Source organism: Gadus macrocephalus, chromosome 1 (assembly GCF_031168955.1).
Source record: "Gadus macrocephalus chromosome 1, ASM3116895v1".
NCBI classification, from domain to species: Eukaryota; Metazoa; Chordata; class Actinopteri; order Gadiformes; family Gadidae; genus Gadus; species Gadus macrocephalus.
The window spans coordinates 2879336-2900837 of NC_082382.1; the positions used below are offsets into that span (position 1 = coordinate 2879336).

The 21502-nt window shown below is 43.5% G+C and overlaps 2 protein-coding genes and 2 long non-coding RNA genes across 4 annotated transcripts in view; 1 reads left to right on the plus strand and 3 right to left on the minus strand.

Moving 5' to 3' along the window:
* LOC132465793 (uncharacterized) overlaps nt 1–21502 on the minus strand; it is a 97660-nt gene that overhangs the window by 63087 nt on the left and 13071 nt on the right. The window lies entirely within an intron of this gene.
* Nucleotides 2279–5903, minus strand: LOC132465700 (uncharacterized). Its single transcript, XM_060062420.1, has 2 exons — nt 5591–5903; nt 2279–4646 (listed from the first exon to the last, which is right to left on the minus strand). Exons 1-2 carry the CDS (start codon nt 5740–5742, stop codon nt 4193–4195), a joined length of 606 nt encoding a protein of 201 aa, XP_059918403.1. The 5' UTR covers nt 5743–5903; the 3' UTR covers nt 2279–4192.
* Nucleotides 6408–9956, minus strand: LOC132465706 (uncharacterized). Its single transcript, XR_009527680.1, has 3 exons — nt 9828–9956; nt 8101–8239; nt 6408–6451 (listed from the first exon to the last, which is right to left on the minus strand). It is a non-coding gene; the product is annotated as an uncharacterized LOC132465706 (long non-coding RNA).
* Nucleotides 11470–20844, plus strand: LOC132465766 (DNA damage-regulated autophagy modulator protein 2-like). Its single transcript, XM_060062564.1, has 8 exons — nt 11470–11627; nt 12342–12543; nt 12659–12726; nt 12848–12990; nt 19493–19670; nt 20011–20093; nt 20193–20285; nt 20502–20844. The coding sequence occupies exons 2-8, from the start codon at nt 12413–12415 to the stop codon at nt 20616–20618; spliced, it is 813 nt and encodes a 270-aa protein (XP_059918547.1). The 5' UTR covers nt 11470–11627; nt 12342–12412; the 3' UTR covers nt 20619–20844.

A 21502-nucleotide genomic window follows, 5' to 3' on the forward strand; every position in this document is an offset into this window, starting at 1 on the left:
TACTCCCCCATCCGTCAGCCACGCCTTCCCACGTCCGTTGACTGACGGTGCAGTGGGCACGAGGCGTAACTGTTACGCCTCGTGCCCACTGCACCGTCAGTCAACGGACGTGGGAAGGCGTGGCTGACGGATGGGGGAGTAGTCTTTGCAGAGGCATACGTCAGCCAAGCCCAAGCATACGCGATCTGATTGGATGACGGAACCGTCGCTGCCGAAAAAGTTGAACATTTTTCAACTTTCTGACGTGGCGAACGCTCCAAACGAACGGACGGATCCACAATGCATTGCGCGTCCGTCCCCATTCAAAGTCAATGGGCAACGGACAACTGACGGAGGTAGTGGGCACGGGGCGACAGTGCAGGCAGAATAGGCACAGTGGTGCGAAGTCGCCTCCCCATGAGAAGTTGAGCCGGGCTGTATCCATTTTGCAGTGGGGTAGACCTGTATGCAAGCAGGGCAAGATATGGATCACCCGACTTCTTCAGGAGCCCCTTCACGGTCTGTACTGCCCGCTCAGCTTCAGCATTCCCCTGGGTGTATTTTGGACTGCTGGTCACATGACGAAACCCATAGGACTCAGCAAAGTTGGCAAAGTCAGCTCCTGAGAACTGTGGCCCGTTATCAGTGACCAGTGTCTCACAGATCCTGTGACGTGCAAAAATCGACTTGAAGTGAGTGATCACATCCTTAGATGTTGTATGGCTTAACAGTGCGATCTCCACGTACCTTGATGCGTAGTCCACTACTAGCAGGTAGGTTTTGCTCTCTAGGACGAACAAATCTGCTCCGCACTTTTGCCATGGTCGGCCTGGATACGGTGTTGGCGTCAGCGGCTCCCTGTGGTTCTGTCTCTCCTGGCAGCATGCCCGGCAGTTCAGAACCACCTCGTTCAGCTGCTGGCTCAGCCCTGGCCACCATACAGACTGTTGCTCCCTCTCTCTACACTTGACCACACCTTGGTGACCTTCGTGCAGCTTGACAAGAACATAATTTCTCATTGTTGAGGGGATAACGAGTCTTTGTCCTTTCAACAGTAGACCATGCTGAACTGTGAGAAGAGTACGTTCAGACCAGTACAGCTTAAGAGCAGGTTCGTTAATGCCATGGGCTGGCCATCCTTCTGAACACAGCTGCATCACCCGGGCACACACACTGTCCCTCTGCAGCTCGTCTCGCAGTTCAGCTAGATAGCTGGTGCTCGCAGGTAAGTTCTCCATTACCATGTCGACGTAGATATTAGTGTTAGTCAGCTGCAAATATGACTTGACCTCAAAAAAATTCTAACAAAAGGTTTCTCAGTGGTTTACAGTAGTATCAGATGTACTTAAAAACATACTAAAAGTTTACCAAAGTTTGACTCCAAGAAAGGCCCCATTTTCAAAATGGCCGCCGTCAGGTCCTTTAAAATGACCATTACTCCTTTGTTAACCTCCTAGACCAGGAATACTGGTGCCTGATACATGTTTTGGCCATTTAATATTCTAATTAGCATATTTGCATGATAGATAAGTGAAAACAAGTACATTTATATATTAAAGTAATTGGTTACAAGCATATATATGCGAAAAATAAGTCAAATTCCCCTTAAGTAATTGCATATTTCTCTTTTTTCATATTGTTTTGCCTTGTGTTGGTGGTTTCTGTGGTACATAACCATTTTTTTTATTCCAATAAACACTAAACTAATAAGAACTGTGTGGTACTGTAAAATTAGTCAAAACAGGGCTGCCACGTGAAGGCTCAGTACCGCTAACCCCTTTTCATTTTGTGTGTTTTATTTTTTTATTTATTTTTTTTACCTTTTTTATAATGCATTTTTTTTTGTCTTTTGTTTTTTATATATTTTTTAAATACTTTTCTTATTTATACACCTTACAGTGTGACCTTAATTCACCATTAGTCGTCACACTCTTCCTCCCATTGAGGTTGATTATAGTGATTCTCACAATTCCCAATTTGACATGGTCCACAAGCAGGCATGCATGGTAGTCCATATGCCCTGCAACTGCACCGTTGTGTTTTGCAGGCAGTTGTGCAATTACAGTGTATCATCTGCAGGAGGCTTTCTGGGGCAGCAGTCTTACTAGTCATAACTGGCAGGAATCGGTTGTCCACCAGTTTCCATCCCCAATCCACTGGGTTCAGGTCACCTTCCTTTCCAATCCACACCATGATTTGGAAGTAAACCCTTTGGCAGTGGTATTTGGTTGCGGACTCAGTTGGAGGCAGACGTTCTAGGCCAACAAATACCCCTTATGTTGTTTTTCATGAAGAACAATAAAAAACAACAGTGTTACCCCTTACGTTTTTTTTCATGACGACCAATAAAAAACAACAGTTATGTTTTTTTTCAACCCTTATGTTTTTTTTCATGACGACCAAAGAAAAACAACAGTGTTACCCCCTATGTTTTATTTGATAAATATCGACAGTGTTACCCATTATGTTTATTTCATGACGGCCGATAAAAAACGACAGAGTTACCCCTCATGTTTTTTCCATGTTGACCAATAAAAAACGACAGTGGTACCCCTGTTGACGTTTTTGCGGGGATCCGAACCTGAGCTGTTTAGAGTGTTAACCTCCGAAATTATCAATGCACCATCAAGACACCGGATAAGGTCAACACAATGGTTATACTTGACTTTATAATTCGCATGTAATAGCGATAAGAGTCTTCCAACAGACGACATCAACCGGAACCCCGGTCTCCAGGGGGTAAGCTCACAGCTCTCTCCACTTCCCACTGAGATTTGTAATTTAAATTTGTCTGTGGTTATATATGACATGATAGCGTTATGTTTAAAATTAAAGATATTGTGTTTTCCACAGAAATTGAGCCGCGGTCTCCAGTGGGTTAGGCATAATTTCCACATTGTTTACTTGCTAACGTTTGTGAATAACATTGGCTAGTTGGCAGAACTCTTTTTACATACCAGTAGAGTGTTTATCAGAGCGGAGCTGTGAATGTGACGTCACCCGTCATCTCGTCTCTGTAAACAATGGATGTTGCGCAGCATTTATTATGACGTCATTATATAGACTCTCTCTCAGCACCCCCCCCCCCTGGCACTGACTTCCCGCGTCCCTGGTGTTACCCCCTATATTTTATTCGATACATTTCGACAGTGTTGTATATTACACTATAACTTTCTTCATAGGATATTTTAATAGTCTTTGACATTTAACAGATGAATAGGCTATACAATATAATCAATATAAATTTGTACACATCACTGTATTACTTAAATATAGATGGATAGACCAATAGGCCTATATATTATTGTATGTACGTTTTTATTATACTGACGCAAGTCTATTTATTCTGTTCAATGAAATGTTAACTGATAACATATAGGCTTTTTGTTATGGTAGCAGCCATGGTGACAATGGCTGGCTGCCACAGGTCGCTCATTCAGCCATACCTCTGGTTGGTTGCGACCTATTTGCCGCCAAAAGGGTTGCGACGCTTTTATGGTCACGACCTAGTCGGTCAGCCTGCCAGAGCCAGCTGCCAGCCGCAGCCAGCGGCCAGCGGCAGACAGCGGCCAGCCGTGGCTGGCCTGTCGTCGCAGCCAGCCAGCCGATATCAGCCAGGCGTCGCAGCCCGTCATTACGTCGTATAATTATCATACCATCGTACTAAATCATACAAAAATGTTCAAATGAAAGAGGCCGATTGCGTCAGTAAGTTTGACTGAAAGAGCAGAAATGTATCTGACCCCGGAGAGAATCGAACAACCACCTTCTTGATTACTAACCAGGCGTCACTACCGCTTGTACCATGGTGACAAATTCTTCCACATCTTCCACTTATATTAACCTATATCACTCTATAACGAAGAACTTTGTGCATAACATACCTTATTAGGCTTAATGACATTTAACAAAACAAAAAGGCTATATATAATATATAAAATACATTATTTGAATACGCCCCAAATTACAACTAATATATCACTCTATAACGAAGAACTTTGTGTATAATATACCTTATTAGGCTTACTGTCATTTAACAAAACAAATAGGCTATATAATATCTAAAATAATAATAATAATAATAATAAATGAAATTTATATAGCGCTTAATATGGTACTCTAAGACGCTTTACATATTGCCCTATCAAAACTATGTAAGACAGACTAGGAATAAAAGAAAAACAGAGGTTAAACATGAAGAATAAGTTGGGAGTTAGGTGGGGAAGGCTAGTGTGAAAAGGTATGTTTTGAGGGCAGATTTGAAAGAAGAGAGGGTTGGAGAGACTTTGATGTGGGAGGGGAGTGAATTCCAAAGGGTGGGGGCAGCAACTGAGAAGGCCCGATCACCCCAAGTCCGTCGCTCAGTCCGTGGAACTTGTAGCAGGTTGGCAGAATTGGACCTGAGGAATCGGGAGGGGGCGTGGTGATGGAGGAGGTCGGCAAGGTAGGGGGGGGCTAGGCTGTTGAGGGCCTTGTAGGTGATGAGTAAGATTTTGTAGTTGATTCTGTGTTTAATTGGAAGCCAATGGAGTTCACGGAGGACAGGTGTGATGTGTTCTCTGGAGCGGGTACCAGTGAGGAGGCGTGCAGCTGAGTTCTGGACATATTGACGTTTTTTGAGGACTTTGTTGGTGGTGCCATAGAGAAGACCATTGCAGTAGTCAAGCCTGGATGAAATTAAAGCGTGGATGAGTGTCGCAGCAGCAGTAGTTGACAGGTTGGGGCGGAGGCGGGCGATGTTTCGGAGGTGGAAAAAGGCAGTTTTGGTAATATGGTTAACATGGGGGAGGAAGGAGAGAGTGGGGTCCAGGATAACTCCAAGGTTACGGATTTTGGTGGAGGGGTTGATGGTGGAGCCGTCAATGTTAAGATACAAAATACATTATTTGAATCCGCCCCAAATTAGAACTAATATATTATATTGATACTGATACACCAACGATTATCATTTTAAACTGTAGGCCTACTTCAATATAAAAATATAAAAATAATATTTGCAATAAAGAGCTGTAAGAAGCTTTCGCCAGAGAGCATGGCTTTCTAGTACTTCAACTGTCGCAAAAAACCCGTTAAGTTACCTTAACATGCAAATTACCTGATAAACGACCACCCATAGCTTTTGAGCGACCAAGCCAGCCAGCGACCACAGCGACTGGAAGCAGCCAGACGAGCGACCTACGTCGCGACCAATGCGACCTACGTCGCGACCAATGCGACCTACGTCGCGACCAATGCGACCTATGTCGCGACCAATGCGACCTACGACGCGACCAATGCGACCTACGTCGCGACGCACGTCTTTGGCCACTCAGAGAGCTCGGCCTTCCTCGAAAAAGGCGCGGCTTATCGTCCGAAAATGAATTAAAAACTGATTAGATATATATTTTCAAATGATAAAATGTCCTCATGCTCATCTTCAAAACCGTTTATCCGGGGTCAGGTCACAGGAGCAGCTTCTCTAGCATAATATAATGTATTTTTTAATAATAAGATCACCCCAAAGATATGGTATTGTCTGTCCAATAGTGATGCAAAAAGGAGGCGTACATATGATGGGAATGTGTTGTAGGAAACAAGCTGGAGACAGAGAGCTGAGGCCTGAGTGTCTCACCTGAAGAGCTCCACAGCAGCTTGGGGGATGATGCCCTGCTGGTCCCCGGGGGAGGAGACACACTGGGGGGCGCCTGGCTGAGGGGACCCGGGGGGCCCCTGGGAGCCCATCATGGTGTGGGTTTTTCCACTCCCCTTATGCCCGTACGCCATTATACACACATTATACTTGCAGGACGACTATGGATTAAATAAGGACCTGAATCTATCACACACACACCCGCACGCGAGCAGGCACACACATACCCCCACACACACATACAAACGCACATGAGCAGGCGCACACACAGATGCACACACACAGACACACATATGGAAACACGCCTCACCCATAGGGATCCTCAAACACTACGTTCTGGGAGTCCTCCGGTCCATGCACTCTGTCCAGAGAGAACAAGATGTATCCAGAAACATGAATATATATACAGAAATGTAAAGACAACCGGCAGTTCCATTTTGTGCTTTACCTCTCAAATTCAAACACCTTGTTGATGACTGGATTTCCATTTTGAATGCAGTTCACCAACACGGTGTCCTTGATAAATGTCAAATGAAAAAATAATTAGCTGAAGAATATTACATGAGACTGGACGAAATTGCAAAAATGAAACAATCTGAAAATCTGTTCATCTGCTTTGAAACTCACCTCGCTGACATGAATGACCTCCTCTGACGAGATTACCCTGAGAGAAATAGAAAACGTGAGGATGAAAAAAGCTTTTGTTGTCCTCAGTTGGCCAATAACATGCTTGTTTTGCTTTGAGGGGAGACCTCACCCTGATGGGGATGAGCAGGACTGGACCTGGTCCAATGGAAGCACAGGACGCACCCTACAGTGAACCCTGATGTTCCCCCTCAGCTCCTGGAGGTTGAAGAACAGACAGTTAGACACACACACACGGAAAAGACTCAAGACTCCCTTGTGCATAGCCAACCCCCTTACCTCACCACCTCCCTCTTACGCACTTATTGTATGTTGTATGTCCTGGCACTTAATGAACACACTTACTGTGTTTCGTACTTGGTTACAGTACTCATGTAGTCGTATCGTATCTTATCCTACCTATCGTTGTTGTTTCCAGGGAATGGGTTAACCTAGGGATTGTTAGTGCTTGGCACTTGATTCTATGAACATCCTTACTGCACCGTAAGGAGGCAATATATTGTTGCTTATCTATCTTCTGATAAATATATGTATTGTAAGTCGCTTTGGATAAAAGCGTCTGCTGAATGCCCTGAATGTTAATGTAAACGTAACACAGCTCCTCCCAAGCCTTTGTTTAGAAGACAGTTGGAACACATCGTGGAGAACCAAAGAGTGATCTCAGCTCTCACCACCAGGTAGTTGTGGATCTCTCTCCTCCTCTGCTTCTCGGCCCTGCACCTCTCCTTCTCCTCCACCAGGTCGCGCTCCAGAGCCGCCATGTGGGATTGCAAACCTGACGGCACAAACGGGGCGGACGGTGTTCTTAAAAAAAGGCCCACATATTCAAGACATAACGCTTCTAATCCAAGGTAAGAGAAGAGTACCAGCACGTTGCCAGACTCATTAAGAAGGCAAATTTCTTCATTTGCCAGTCAAAGTTATACCATAGCACTGCGTCTAGTCCTTCCCTGTTGAACCTTTTAGCACATAGACCCAAGTAGGAGACTGAAACTATCCTTCATTTCTGAAATGGATTAATTAGACACAATAGTGACTTTAGTATTATTGACCACAGCCTTTTATCCAAGTTGGCTGAGGGATGCCTACAGTTGACACAGTGAGGACTGAATCCAGAACCCTCCAGCTGGGTGGTAACATCCCTATCCTGCCCCCTATTTGACCCATTCTCTTATCCTGATCTGAATGATCTCATAGCGAGAGCTATGCTCAGCATCAGAACCGAGCATGAATAACCGAGAGGAAACTCCAGATGTTTGTGCCTGAGCATTGTGAATCCACAGAGCCCCCCTACCACCCTGACCACCAGCTACTGTGGGAGCAGCATACAACTCCACACAATAGAAACGTCAACCTTGAGGAAGCCAGTAAGATATGGCTAAGGGTAATTTGGGGGCTTATCACCACGGCAGCCTAAGCCGCAGCAGTGCATTGCCTATACGGTAGGTAACTTTAGATTAGAGGGACAACGACAGACAGACAGGCTGAGGGGGAGTGAAAGAGGGAAGGAGAGACAGTAAAGGTCAAACAAAGCAAGATAAAGGTTGATAGGGGGAAATAGTGGATAATGTTGACAGTTGATCATGATAAGTGATGTGAAATGTTTATGATTGGCCCGCTAAAGTAACAGTAATATACTTTGACACAATCCCAGAATAATGAACAACATATGAAGTGCAAGAACCAATGCCTTGTGAGGAGAACACCTCACCTGTTTTAGTTAAAATACCTAGACAACAACAACTGCCACAAACAGGAAAGAACACAACAGGATGGGAAACCAGGAGCTCCTGAGTGCATCAGCACTTCCGTCCACTGAGTCTGTGAGGTTAGGGTTACTCACTCACTCTGCAGGTCATCTCCATGGCAACTGTTCAGTGCCCTGGCCCCGTCCAGCTTCTCCAGGATCTGCTTGCTCTGGCCCTCCAGCTCGGCCACGCCGTTTGCATACACTGCAAAGATCTCACTCAAGACCTGCTTCAAATTCTGCATGGAGTACACACGGAGATAAGATATAGGCCTGCAGTGGCTGTGTGTTCATCTGATTTATACGGAGGAATTTAAACAGAATATATAGCTATATTCACAAAAGCATAGCCTATTTCGTGAAAAAGTTAAATATTTTCAGTTGCCGCGTTCACTTCGCCGCCCGCTAAGCTCAGTTGTCACAAATTCCCACCACCCCCCTGGCGAGAGGTGATTTGGAACAGTTGCACTGAGCTCTATCTTCGACAAAGGTAATGTGAGCTAAATTAACCGAGTCCACTATATCGCCTTTGCATTGTTTCTTGTTGGTGGACGTGCCCTTAACCTGCGTCCGCGTCCAAGTTTCATTGACATGATCAAACAGCCCGCCCGCTCCCTGATGACAGCCCTCACTGCTGTCTACACACAGCTATTTGATAAATGCCAGATTATAAAACACGCATTTCAAAAATCGAGTCTGACAATTAGGGCTGGCCCGAATTCCATTTTTCAGGCTTCGAATACTCGTTGGTTTTTCCGAGCCAATATTCGAATACTCATTCCAGAAAAACACACCATAAAAAACAACATTAATATTCCCTATATACTCCCTGGAACCGATTTTGACAGTATCTGCATATTTTGTTGAAGATTTAATAGCTTTTGAACGTTAATTAGTAGGCCTAAGTAAGTTGGAGTTACTTAGATTTCCCCGTGGAAGCGAACAGCTGTTGTTCCGTACCAAATCAGCTGTCCTCTGCCATCTCAGCCCTTGCGGAAGCTTTTCAATTCATTCGTGCATCTTTTCAGGGAATTTGTACAATAAATCCATAACAAATACCGAATATTGATTGTCTTATGTGTCCATATTATATCCATTATATTGACCAGGTATTCGCAAGACGCTCACGCTCTGCAGCAGGCCAGTCACAGTTGATTGGCGCGGCGCTGTACAGCGAACGTAAACAAACAACTAAGCTAAGGTAAGCATTTCACTAATAATTTATTTTCCTCCCGAGATCCCGCTAATGTTGTTATAAAGTAAAGGGAAACAAGATATACATTTTTCCTCCACCTCTCTCGCTTCTCTGCTTGGTGTCGCTTATAGTTTGCCTCCCTCGCTCTGGTAACGTCACGTACGTGAAACAACGAAGCTCCGAATACTGAATTACGCTTTGAATACTAATTTTACCAACGAGTATTTGAATATTCGAATGATTCGGGCCAGCCCTAATAACAATGCGGGACAACGTCCCAATTTGCGGGACGTGTACCAAGTAATGGGAATGCGGGACTGTCCCGCACAAAGCGACACATCTGGTCACCCTTTTATCGACCACAAAAATAGACTAGGCCCAATAACACTGCCGGAACGTTAAGAACGAACGCTATTTTACGTTCCGAACCGGTTCAGGAACGATATGTTGGTGGCGGAACGCAAGAACGAAAACGTTAAATATACCAGTTCCGTTCGGAGCGGAACGATTGAAAAATAATTTAGTTTTGAAGCCTGTCGCGCACAACCACATTGACAGAGGATGAGTCTTGCCCCATCTTGATTTTAGGTGGACAGGTGGAATAACAGCATTTATTCCAGTTAATTGTGTACCTGGACTTCAGCAAGGAGCTTCCCCAGAGCCAACTGGGTGATGCTCTGGGCTTCCCTCTGGTGATGAAGTAGTGTTTTGGCCTCCAAAACACTACTTCAAGGCCAGCTGTACTTGGCCTTGGCCTCCCCCTCATGGCCCCGCCGCAGTCTGCCCAGACACGAACGAGAGAGAGAGAGAGAGAGAGAGAGAGAGAGAGAGAGAGAGAGAGAGAGAGAGAGAGAGAGAGAGAGAGAGAGAGAGAGAGAGAGAGAGAGAGAGAGAGAGAGAGAGAGAGAGAGAGAGAGAGATTGTAAGGTTTCGATGGGAAAATTTGATGTGCATAAAATAAAAGTATTGTGACTCAGTTGCCATAGTGCCCTCCCTCTTTAGACTGTTGATTCTTGAATCTTGCTAGACATCACTACCTTATAATTCACGGATGATTGCACCCAACAAAAATATATGATTGCACATTAAGTTGAGGACTCTAAACTAAATTAAAGAATAAAGATGTACTGAAAGTAGCCTATGTACTTCCATCTATCATATATTTCTCACAGAAAACTCATTCACACATGACAATTGTAGGATTGGATGGAATAGACCAGGCTTATAATATGATGCAACCATATAGAATGACATTACATTAGAATATTCATATACTAGAATAGAATAGGCCTTATAATCAAAAAGGTATATCATAGAATAGGATAGAATACTTTTTGATCTTACCTCAGCAAGCCTCAAATTAAGAATTGCCTTTTCTGTCTCGAGCTCCAGAATACACTCCTCTTGACTCTGACAAAAACAAGGTGACATTAGCTTCTCACCTCTTTAGGTTATGAACTGATAGAGGAAGAGGGTTGAATTGCTATGGAATGTTGGTCAATGAAAGCTACAAAAAAATGGAATAGATTAGGTCTATAATGTTAATAAGTAATTAATTTACACGTTCAAATCTAATAAGGCCTACTTTCCCTTAGTTTGTGCTCTAGACGATGAACTTGATGTGTAAAGATTTGGTCTTGGTTAATAAAGAGTGACATTTGGACGAAAAATTAAACAATACAAGAGAAACAACTTCAATGGCCTGCCTCGGTTTTCTCCTGTGTCGATCCGGCACCACTGTCCTCTGTCAGCGAGGCTTATGGGATTAGGACGCTCATCAAGGTTTACCTTCTTGTGCAATAGGCACAACGTGGTGTCTGTGGTCAGGTTGAGGGAACAGGATTTGTGAATGTTATTATTTCATACAGTAGCTCTTTATTGATACAATGATAATGTTATTCAAGCCTGATTATAATGTGTGTTTGCGTTTATCTTTATTATCAATGTGACACATTTAGGAATGTGAACCACAGCGTTATTAAACTGCCGCGAATCACGGCATCCAAACCAACTCTGCAGAAACCAGAAGAAAAAGATTGGATTGAACTGGATTGAACGGCCACTGGATTATTCCTACGGAAATAGGATGGACTGATTGCGTTTGAAATATATATATATATATATATATATATATATATATATATATATATATATATATATATATATATATATATATATATATATATATATTTATTTATTTATTTTGGTTGTTTGTGTGTGTATTTATTTTTTGTCCTGTGGGTGGCAGCAATGTGCCGCAAAGGCATACAGACTGCCGGAAATTAAAAGAAGAGGAAGAAGAAGCTGAAAAGAGGAACAAATCAGAAGTGTAAAACAAACACAAAAGACATAAGGTGGATGTGAGGACATTAGAGGGTTGCCAGGGCATGAAGTTTTGTTCACTATTCTGACCAGATGGCAGGACTCTGCGGGTAAGGTATAAGTTAATTAGGGCTGTATTGCGTTACTTAGAACCGTATGTTCGATGAAACCAAAGAGAAAAGTTGTTTTGAGGTAAGCGGAGGTTAATGAGGTTTGTTCATTAAGTCTGATCTAACGGAGCGTCTCGTGAGGCTTTAGGGAAGAGAAACCAACACGAGCCTGGAGTTTCGTTTCCTTCTTTTTCTATCCTCTTAGCGACTCAACACGATATATACCTTACTGGCTTTCGTATTTATCAGCAAATTGTTCGTGTTATTCTGGGTACGTACATTTATTTTTAGAGATATTAGTCTCTGTCTACCTTGATACATCTCTCAGATCAGACGGGCTTTGCTCTCTCCTCTGCACCAGACCAAGTGGATGGTTTAATTATCATATGATCAGTGATTTCTAATCACTAGTCGATTATTTCAGGTTGTATCGTCTTTGACTAGCACAGAACGACCAAGCCCCATATCGTTGAGTTGAACGCGAGAACTTTGTTTACTTTCTTCCTCATTGTTTGTATCTCTATGTAAACCAGAAAGCCATTATATGATTATGTTGGGTCAAAATGTGGCTAATACTAATGTAACTATTGCGTGACATTACCTTTTACCCCCTGTATTGACATAATATGCGTTGGTATATCTATGTTCGTGTATGAATGTGTACATGCATGCCTTTCAAATGCATGTATATACGACTTTACTCCAACCCTGAAGGTGCTGAAATTTCATTAGCAAGACTGCTTAAGTTGAACCCCGATCAAGGTGTCCTGTGACTCCAGACGGCCATGTGGTGGATCCAGCAGGGCCTCAGCGTCCTGCCCGTTGCTCTGGTAACATGGACCGCAGCCACCTTCATCTTTGCATATATCACAGCTGTGACCTTGAGACATGTGGATCCTCTCGTGCCCTACATTAGGTCAGTGTGTGTGTGTGTGTGTGTGTGTGTGTGTGTGTGTGTGTGTGTGTGTGTGTGTGTGTGTGTGTGTGTGTGTGTGTGTGTGTGTGTGTAACATCTTTCTTGTGTATGACAGTGACACTGGAACGGTCGCTCCTGAAAGGTGCTTGTTTGGACTGATGCTGGATGTGTCTGCATTCCTAGGTAATGACTAGCACTGCTACTTCCATTATCTGTCAACAAAAAAGTGCATTAAATGTACTGAACTTAATTGTGTTATGCAGTTCTCAAGAGGAAGTGACATTGGTTATTTCTTTGACTGCAGGCTTGGCGAACACGTACGTCCGCTACAAGCAGGTGCAGGCTCTCCTGGGCCCGGAGGAGAGGTCCCTCCACAAACTGAACAAGCTGGGCCTGGTCCTGGGCTCCATCAGCTCCTCTGGCATGTGTGTTGTTGCAAACTTTCAGGTAACTGCTAGTTGTGCGTATAACATGGCTGCAAACTGGTGAAAATCAGCACACGGTGCCATTAAAATCGAACTAGTTGTTGTATTGTTCTATAGATGCTTGTGTTTCGGACCCATTTGATGCAGTTATTATAAGGATAAAAAAAATCTTTTGTTAGCAATGTTTTTTTTTCATACTCCTGAGCCTCCTCCTCAAAACCCTGCATTTGAGTGATATCCACAATTCATTATTTATGAAGGAGACATTAAAATTGAGACTACGTACGATTTTACCCATGGCATATGAAGTCGGCCGACTGTAGGGTATGACGGTGGTATACCACAAGAGTGGTTGGGAGTGGGATCCTCATCCCTACCACAAGAAAATTATATGTATTTGCACATTAGTATATTAATGAGTTGTCCCCTGGTCCCACAAGTTATACTTATAATTGTGACCGCTCTGGAGGTGTGACCGAGTAAACCATTTTCAATCATCTAATCAAGATTAGACGGCTCTGCCCGAGCAGACTAGCAGAACAACACCACAGTAACTATGGTGACCACTGGTGCATCAACGTGCGGTAATCACTCCTACCCACTGGATTTTTAAATCCCGACCGCCAACGAGAGTGAATTGAGAAAGATCAAATACAATCCTCTCAGCTTAAATGTATTTTGGGTGCAATGTGATATTTTGACCAGCAGATGGCAGTACTTTGTCGAACTAGTATGCCCCATTTTCACTGACAGTACCATTTCAACTTGCCTCGAGTCAGCACACCTTTTTTTTGTGTTTCCATCGCCAACATTTTTAGCCTCAACTCCGTTGAGGTTCCAAGAGAGCTGTGCCCTATACCACGAAGCTCGCTGAACATACCCAGGCTTTCTTGGGAAAACCTGGCTCGACAGAGCCGCAACTCGCAATCAGAGTTAAATGGTACCACGAAGCTCACTTTAGATTCAATTAGTTTAACCAGGTTTTCCGCCTTAGATTCAGTGCGCGTTCACGTGAAAGGGGCGTTTCTCACCTTTACGATAGATCAAGCAGTCTATATGAGTATAAGTGAAAAGATTCTGCATATTGTCTGTAAAATAACTGCCAAATGCAGAATTGTTCGCCATTAATCCAAATAGAATGATGATGATTTAAAAATGCATAAGCAACGTCCATCCTGCCTTATTCTATCATTTAGGGAATTCACTTTAAATACACCCTATTTAAGAAGTGTATCGCATGTTTTCGACCGCTGAGTGGTAGCGGCTGTAGCGTAGTGGATTAGTATAAGACCCGAACGCCAGCGACCGGGGTTCAAATTCGCCGGTCTATCATCATGCATTTTACCCCCATAGATGTGGTGCCAGCACAGCCTTGAAAATATGGGTTCAAGTTCGAAATAATCACAAAAATATAATTCCGTAAGCTTTAGTGAATAAGTAAGATATCGCATTCAAGATAATTAACTACGAGGGCACTAAAGTCATACAGTTTACAATTCTTACATGATGCATGCATGATGTGACCCAAGAAAGCACATCTTTTAATACAAGTAACAGCTTGATTATTAAACAAAGGATCAGTGCGCAAGAACACGCCGTGGACCGCGACAGAGGTGGAGACGCTCCTGTGTGTAGCCCTGTCTTTATGTGTTTCGTGGATAAGCATGCGCAATTTCGCACATGCATGCTATGCGACCCACGCAACTATGCCAAATGCAGAATTGTTCGCCATTAATCCAAATAGAATGATGATGATTTAAAAATGCATAAGCAACGTCCATCCTGCCTTATTCTATCATTTAGGGAATTCACTTTAAATACACCCTATTTAAGAAGTGTATCGCATGTTTTCGACCGCTGAGTGGTAGCGGCTGTAGCGTAGTGGATTAGTATAAGACCCAAGCGCCAGCGACCGGGGTTCAAATTCGCCGGTCTATCATCATGCATTTTACCCCCATAGATGTGGTGCCAGCACAGCCTTGAAAATATGGGTTCAAGTTCGAAATAATCACAAAAATATAATTCTATAAGCTTTAGTGAATAAGTAATCCATTTGCATGAGAATTAGGACTTTTTAAGCTTCACATAAATTCGCGTCACTTGGGAGTCGAACCCCCCGAGCAGAAATTCAAGACTGACGCGCTACCTCCACTCTGACACTCTGTCACTGAGACACAATGCGCAACAGTAAGCATTGTCTACATAAGGTCCAAAAGGACGATCAAATAACGAACACCCTCTGATGAGAATCTGTATCTCTCATGAAGAACCCCAATTTCGTTGTTTGCACAATGACAATAAAGTCTGTAATCTGAATATCGTCAGACAATGCCAAGGGATCGGTTCTGTCCCGTAAAACCCTCTGTCTCCGGAGAGACGCCTGTACGAGAAGTGCGCCGGGGTCCACGGGAACACCCACAAATGGTGACGCCATTGTCAGAGGAGGGGCTAGGAAGCTGCGCACGCCGATTTAAGTAGCCGATCTCCGGCTAGACTAAGCCGAAAAACTGCTCCAGACCAGGTTTGGTTGCGAGCATAAGTCACCATGGTGATACAGCGGCGCTAAAAGAGATTGACTTTCGTGGTACAACTAACCCAGGCTTGGAGCTCAACATACCTCGCTAACCCTCTAAGCGAGCTTCGTGGTACAGGGCCCTGATCTGGTACTTTTGTGTGATGTAAACAGGCTGCTGGCCACTGATTGGCCAGAGAGTGACTCTGCATTAACACTGCATGCGTCCGTCGTCGGATGACCGAGGCCTTGTCTGACGTATAGGGGACTAGTCTTTATAGACGCAGCCTGAAGCCAATCAAAAGTCAATGAGACCCGTCGACGGACGCATGTAGTGTGAATGCACACTGACGCCACTGGACAAGCACGATGTCCGAGCAGCTTATCACAGAAAGCGATATGCAAGATTCTTCTTCTGATGAAAAGAGGGTTTATAGTTTATTGCAGTGTTTATAGCATATCATCACAAGATGAGCAACTTGTCACAGAAAGCGATGTTACATTTTATAGGCGACCCACAACGTAAGATATCGCATTCAAGATAATTAACTACGAGGGCACTAAAGTCATACAGTTTACAATTCTTACATGATGCATGCATGATGTGACCCAAGAAAGCACATCTTTTAATACAAGCATCAGCTTGATTATTAAACAAAGGATCAGTGCGCAAGAACACGCCGTGGACCGTGACAGAGGTGGAGACGCTCCTGTGTGTAGCCCTGTCTTTATGTGTTTCGTGGATAAGCATGCGCAATTTCGCACATGCATGCTATGCGACCCACGCAAGTTGAAGTACTATTCTAGATGGAAACACGACGTGCCTGGAAGCAAACCAAGTTGTGGCGAGTTGAGCTGGTACTGTTGGTGGAAAAGCGGCCGAAGTTTCCAACCAAGCGCCTATTGAAGTCAGTCTTACGGCGCGTTTCCATCGGCGGGAGTGCTTCGGCACAGCAAGCCCTTGGCCCAGAAGTGAAGGTGCGGTTTTGCCCAGCTCAGTTACGGCTCATGTTTCCAGCGCCGAGAGTACCCTTATGGTAGGGTGGGGATGTCCATCGCTGCGGCAGCTACGTAAGCGTGGTGACCTCATAGCAGCCTGACACAGTGTAGCCTGCTGATAAATCCAAGGAAAAAGAAGAACGTGACACAAACAATGAGCAACAATGTAGGACGTCTAAGAAGGACGGCAAAATAAACAAAGCTTTTGCCGTTGTCCAGAAATACCTTGCGGGCACTGTGTTTATCCCCCTGTTGCACGGAAGTCACTCCAGCCAGGATTTTCCGTTGTCCAGTAATTACCGGTCATTGACGGGAAAAAATTAAGAGGTCCGAAAATTCGAAATGTCTCGGACAATTTGAATTGTGTTTAAATATGCTACAGTGGTCAATTGTTTAGCCAATTCATGTTAAACAATGAGGGTTTTGATTGACCCGATATTTCCCACCACTATCCTCGAGCCGGGCCTTTGATCGAGCGTTTGTGGTCTTTTTAATCATTGCTTTATTGGCCTAATTGGAGGATAAATCTATGCCATAAACAGAAATATTATAGGCCTTTTATTACAAGGTTCTTCTCAATGCCATGGAACGCTCCGTTCACTTGCATGGGTAGTAAGTAGTCTGGTAACTTGCCAACCCAAGCGTCTTCGGTTGCTAAGTGACGTCAACGACGTTGGCGGACTATTTCACTGCTGATCAACACTACGAATGCTGGTAACAAATACATTGTAAAAAGACACGCCATGTGAAGTTATTTTTTCGTTTTGGCAAGTAGCCAAGTAATAGCTGTGTAATAAGCGGAATAATGTATAGAACGTCGCTGCTCCAGGGCGAATAAGGACACCTCCGCTGCGAGTCGGTGTCCTGTTCGCCCTGTCGGGGCTTACTATACATTATTCCTTACATATATATTTGGCAGAGTAGGCCTAAGTAACACATGTGTACAAAGTTACACATGTATTAAAAAGAATGTCGGGTTGAAATCGGCCTCGGGCCCATAATTACAGTTAATGTGTCGGACTGGGCTCGGACAGAACGTGGCCGGGTCGGGCTTGATTTTCGGGGCCCGATCTAAAAACGTTAAAATGAAACCTTCCAGGTCACATGACCGGCACCAATTTTTTCTCGCGGAAACAGACACAAACGGAGGGGTACTGCGAGATGAGTACGGCTCATCAGGGCTAGGTCCGGGCCTGCCCACTTTTGGCAGTAGTAAGCATGAACCGATACCAAACCATAACCTTTGCATACCGACCCACACACGGCGGTGGAATCGCGCCATTAGCCGACCAGCACTGAAGAAGAGCGTACTGATCAATGTAAATTAATTTCCACACAGAACCAGACCCTCCTTATACATTCACTCATGAAACGGCTCCTCCAATGACTCCAAAACTATTTCATGTGACTGCTTGGCTTCTACCTCCAATGTGTATGTCCTTCAATCGGCAAATAAAGGCTCACTATTGCATTCCTATTATCTTATTACAAGTAGCAACTCTACACAGTACAGCCAGAATAGTCTACACAATGAGTACAAATTATCAACTCAGTTTAATCTGTGGTGGATTGAAATTAAACAGGTTAAAGGGGTAGTTCGGAATTTTGGACATAGGGCCTGATTCCCAAGTGAGCATTGGTATTCTATATCACTGGAGACAGTTTTCAACACATTTCATTCATTCCTTCTAGTTGCAGAGTTCGCTCGTGCTAGGCTAGCGCACGGCAACGGGCAATGCTAGCCTGCTATTAAAAACAGTCTTACCCACTCCACAGTACACCCGAGGTAAATCGATTATAACGCCAGACTATAGATTTAAATGTCTGTGTTGATAGAATAATGTTAGAAATAAAACTAACCTTGCATCGCATGAATCATCGAGGGACTACTTTCTCAGCAGAAGCGGAATTTTACTATGCGCTGGTTAGGTTTGTAACCGAATCACGACAGAAGAACGTAAACAGAAGCGTGGGACAGAAGCGCAGGCACGACTAGGCAACATGATGGTTCAGTGTGCTTTTAGAAATTGTAGAAATAAACGCTACAGATGGGCACCACACAAAGTTTCCACCAATTTCCAGTGCGAGATCCAGAAAGGACTCAACTGGCTTGTTGCTGCTGGCTTGGACATCAAAACACCGGCTCGTACATGTACGGTTCGTTGGATACAACAAATTCCTCATAATCGTCTTCAAAAGCAGATGCATCGCTAACTCCTCCAAACGTGTCCATATCTTGTTAATTGAATACGCTAATAGAATTCCTTCGTTCACTGTACTCCGTGTTTGTAGCAATGACAGTGGCAGGTAAAAAAACTAGAGCCGGTAGCCTAGGTATCAGTCCGCCGCTGCCGTAGCCTACTACCAGGAATATGACACTGCTGCTGAGACCCAGCAATTCCCTCAAAATGCAATGCATGCAAGGTTGGTTTTATTTCTAACATTATTCTATAAACAGACATTTAAATGTATAGTCTGTCGTTATAATTGATTTACCTCGGGTGTACTGTGGCGTGGGTAACACTGTTTTTAATAGCAGGCTAGCATTGCCCGTTGACGTGCGCTAGCCTAGCACGAGCAAACTCTGCAACTAGAAGGACTGAATGAAATGTGTTAAACTGTCTCCAGTGATATAGAATACCAATGCTCACTTGGGAATCAGGCCCTATGTCCAAAATTCCGAACTACCCCTTTAAGCGCCCTGTCTAGTTCATGGGGAACAACCGTGGCATGTACTAACGTTTAATCGGCTATGGGATGTGGTGATGTTTTTACATTCAGAAGAGATGAGCGTGTATCAGCCATCATGCTTAATGTTGTACCCAGTCATCCCCGAAGGCCCATTCTGAGCCGGGAAACACCTTGACGTGATGTATTTTGTGAAACAGTGAATTTCATCAAAATTAGTCAAGTTTACCCCTCATATTTTTCTCTGCAAGTATTCATCAACAATTTTTTTGTTCTGAAATGTGCAGAATTGTAATGCTCTAAATGTAAACTGTCTTTGTTTCAGAAAACCACGCTGTTCTTCATGCACATCATGGGGGCTGTGATGACCTTCGGGGTGGGGGCTCTGTACATCTTGAGCCAGACTCTGCTCTCCTACCACATGCAGCCTCACGTGCACAGCAAGACCATCTTCACAGTCCGTCTCAGCATAGGAGTGTGGTCCATAACCAGTATCATCATCAGTATCCTTTAATTCTGCATTGAACTCTTTAAATTGATCGGCAATTGTTTATGTACCAAGGATTTTGTCAAGAGAGACAAACCAAAGAAACGTTGAGATGACTCAACGTCAGCCTCTCCAATATTTCCACTTGTATTTGTTTCACTGACAATAGAGTGAGCAGAAAGCCATTGCTTTCATTGATCAGAATGTATTGGCCTCAAGTGTATTGGATCCTCGATAATGCAAGGATAATACTGAATGGTGCAAGTGATGCTGTATTTATTATTGCTTTACGATGTCTATCTTTGTTTTGCTCAATCCTGTGAATCCCGTTGTGTTCCTTGACGTTACACTTGCAGTGTTTATTTCATCTGTTATCATGTACAGCAGTTTGCCTGGAGTTGATGTAGCTCACAAACTACACTGGATCCCAGGGGAGACGGTCAGTCATTCTGCATCAGACATCCATAAACTGACCCTTTAGTCGCCCGCACTGTAATATGTTCTCTGATTCTGTGCTAATATGACTGATGTCTTTCAGGGCTATACTGCACACATCATAAGCACAATCTCTGAATGGTCCCTTGCTTTTGCCTTCGTCAGCTTCTTTTTAACCTACATCAGAGACTTCCAGGTAAACCCCCAACACCCCTTTTATCAAGATGGTCATGAGTCAGTCATTCTTCATCACCTGCCAAAAAGATTGAAAAAGCAACGATTTGTCCACAGAATGATTTAAAGGTTGTGTCAATTCCAAGTCATTTATTCATCCGTTATAGAAAATCATAGATGACCTTGTCATTAAACCTCTTAAGGCAAACAATAAAAACTAACCCTTTTTCCTTTTTAGAAAATAAATTTGCGGGCAGAGACGGATCTACAGAGTTATCATCTGTATGACTCTCTCCAAGAAGCCTCGTCAGCAAACCAGTCAGAGGCCTCAGCACTATTAGCAGGAAGTATTTGAGATACTTTTAATTGTAACTTTTCTTGGAATATAAAGCATTATTTGAACATTACAATGCTAACCGCCCCATGGCATTAACCAGATTGCATTGTTTTTATATTGAAATATAGACTGTAGCGTTGTGTTACAAAGTGCATCTACATTTATTTTGATGTTTGTTAAATGTTACTACACAATGGGTGTAAATGTAAAGATGTACTGTGACTATTAAAATCTTGTGAATGACTTTCATATATGTTTTGATGGAAGCATTGGGCTGCTGGCCCAGAACTTTGGGGTAGGCTACCCAACGCAATATTTTTTTTTTTCAGAATTTTTTTCAAAAAGCAGTTTTTTATAACTTAAAGACATGCTGAGATATCTGTATATCCGATTGTTTAATTCCTTTAATTATAAGGATGAATTTGTTTAATTCATCCTTGTGCGTCTAAGGGCAGTTCCCTGGTTTAGCATTTGCTCTCTTTTAGCCACTTTGACTTCGCTTGGCAGAGGGACTTTAGCCTGTTGGGAGGCTACACTAATACTTCTGTACTCTTTTCCGCATTGTGATTAGGCAACCTTTGTTGTACCGCTGATCCTCCGTGTAGCATACTCAGACGGCCAGGGCGCAATAGAGCTCGTAAGTCGCCATTGCTCATGGGACCTATGAGACCGAAAAAAAATGAATGGGAGTCAATGGAGAGAAAGTAATTATTTTCTGATCCCAGTCATTAAAGGCCTTGGATTACACATATGTTTTGTGTGGGTCTAAATATTTTTTTCACATAGAGTTTGACAGTATATTGTATGATTATTAAGCTAAAGGCTGTGGTAGAGACCCAACGTGAAAGACTACACTTCGCATATGTGACGTCACATCAATACACATTCCCTCCACTTCTCAA

What these genes read in the sequence shown, in the direction of transcription:
- LOC132465700 (XM_060062420.1), bottom strand. Translation starts at nt 5,742, where the DNA reads ATGGCGTACGGGCATAAGGGGAGTGGAAAAACCCACACCATGATGGGC. An exon ending in GCTGCTGTGGAGCTCTTCAG is followed by an intron (nt 4,647 to 5,590) that starts GTGAGACACTCA and finishes AATTTCATCCAG; the next exon opens with GCTTGACTACTGCAATGGTC.
- LOC132465766 (XM_060062564.1), top strand. Translation starts at nt 12,413, where the DNA reads ATGTGGTGGATCCAGCAGGGCCTCAGCGTCCTGCCCGTTGCTCTGGTA. An exon ending in CATAACCAGTATCATCATCA is followed by an intron (nt 19,671 to 20,010) that starts GTATCCTTTAAT and finishes TTACACTTGCAG; the next exon opens with TGTTTATTTCATCTGTTATC. An exon ending in ACTGGATCCCAGGGGAGACG is followed by an intron (nt 20,094 to 20,192) that starts GTCAGTCATTCT and finishes GATGTCTTTCAG; the next exon opens with GGCTATACTGCACACATCAT.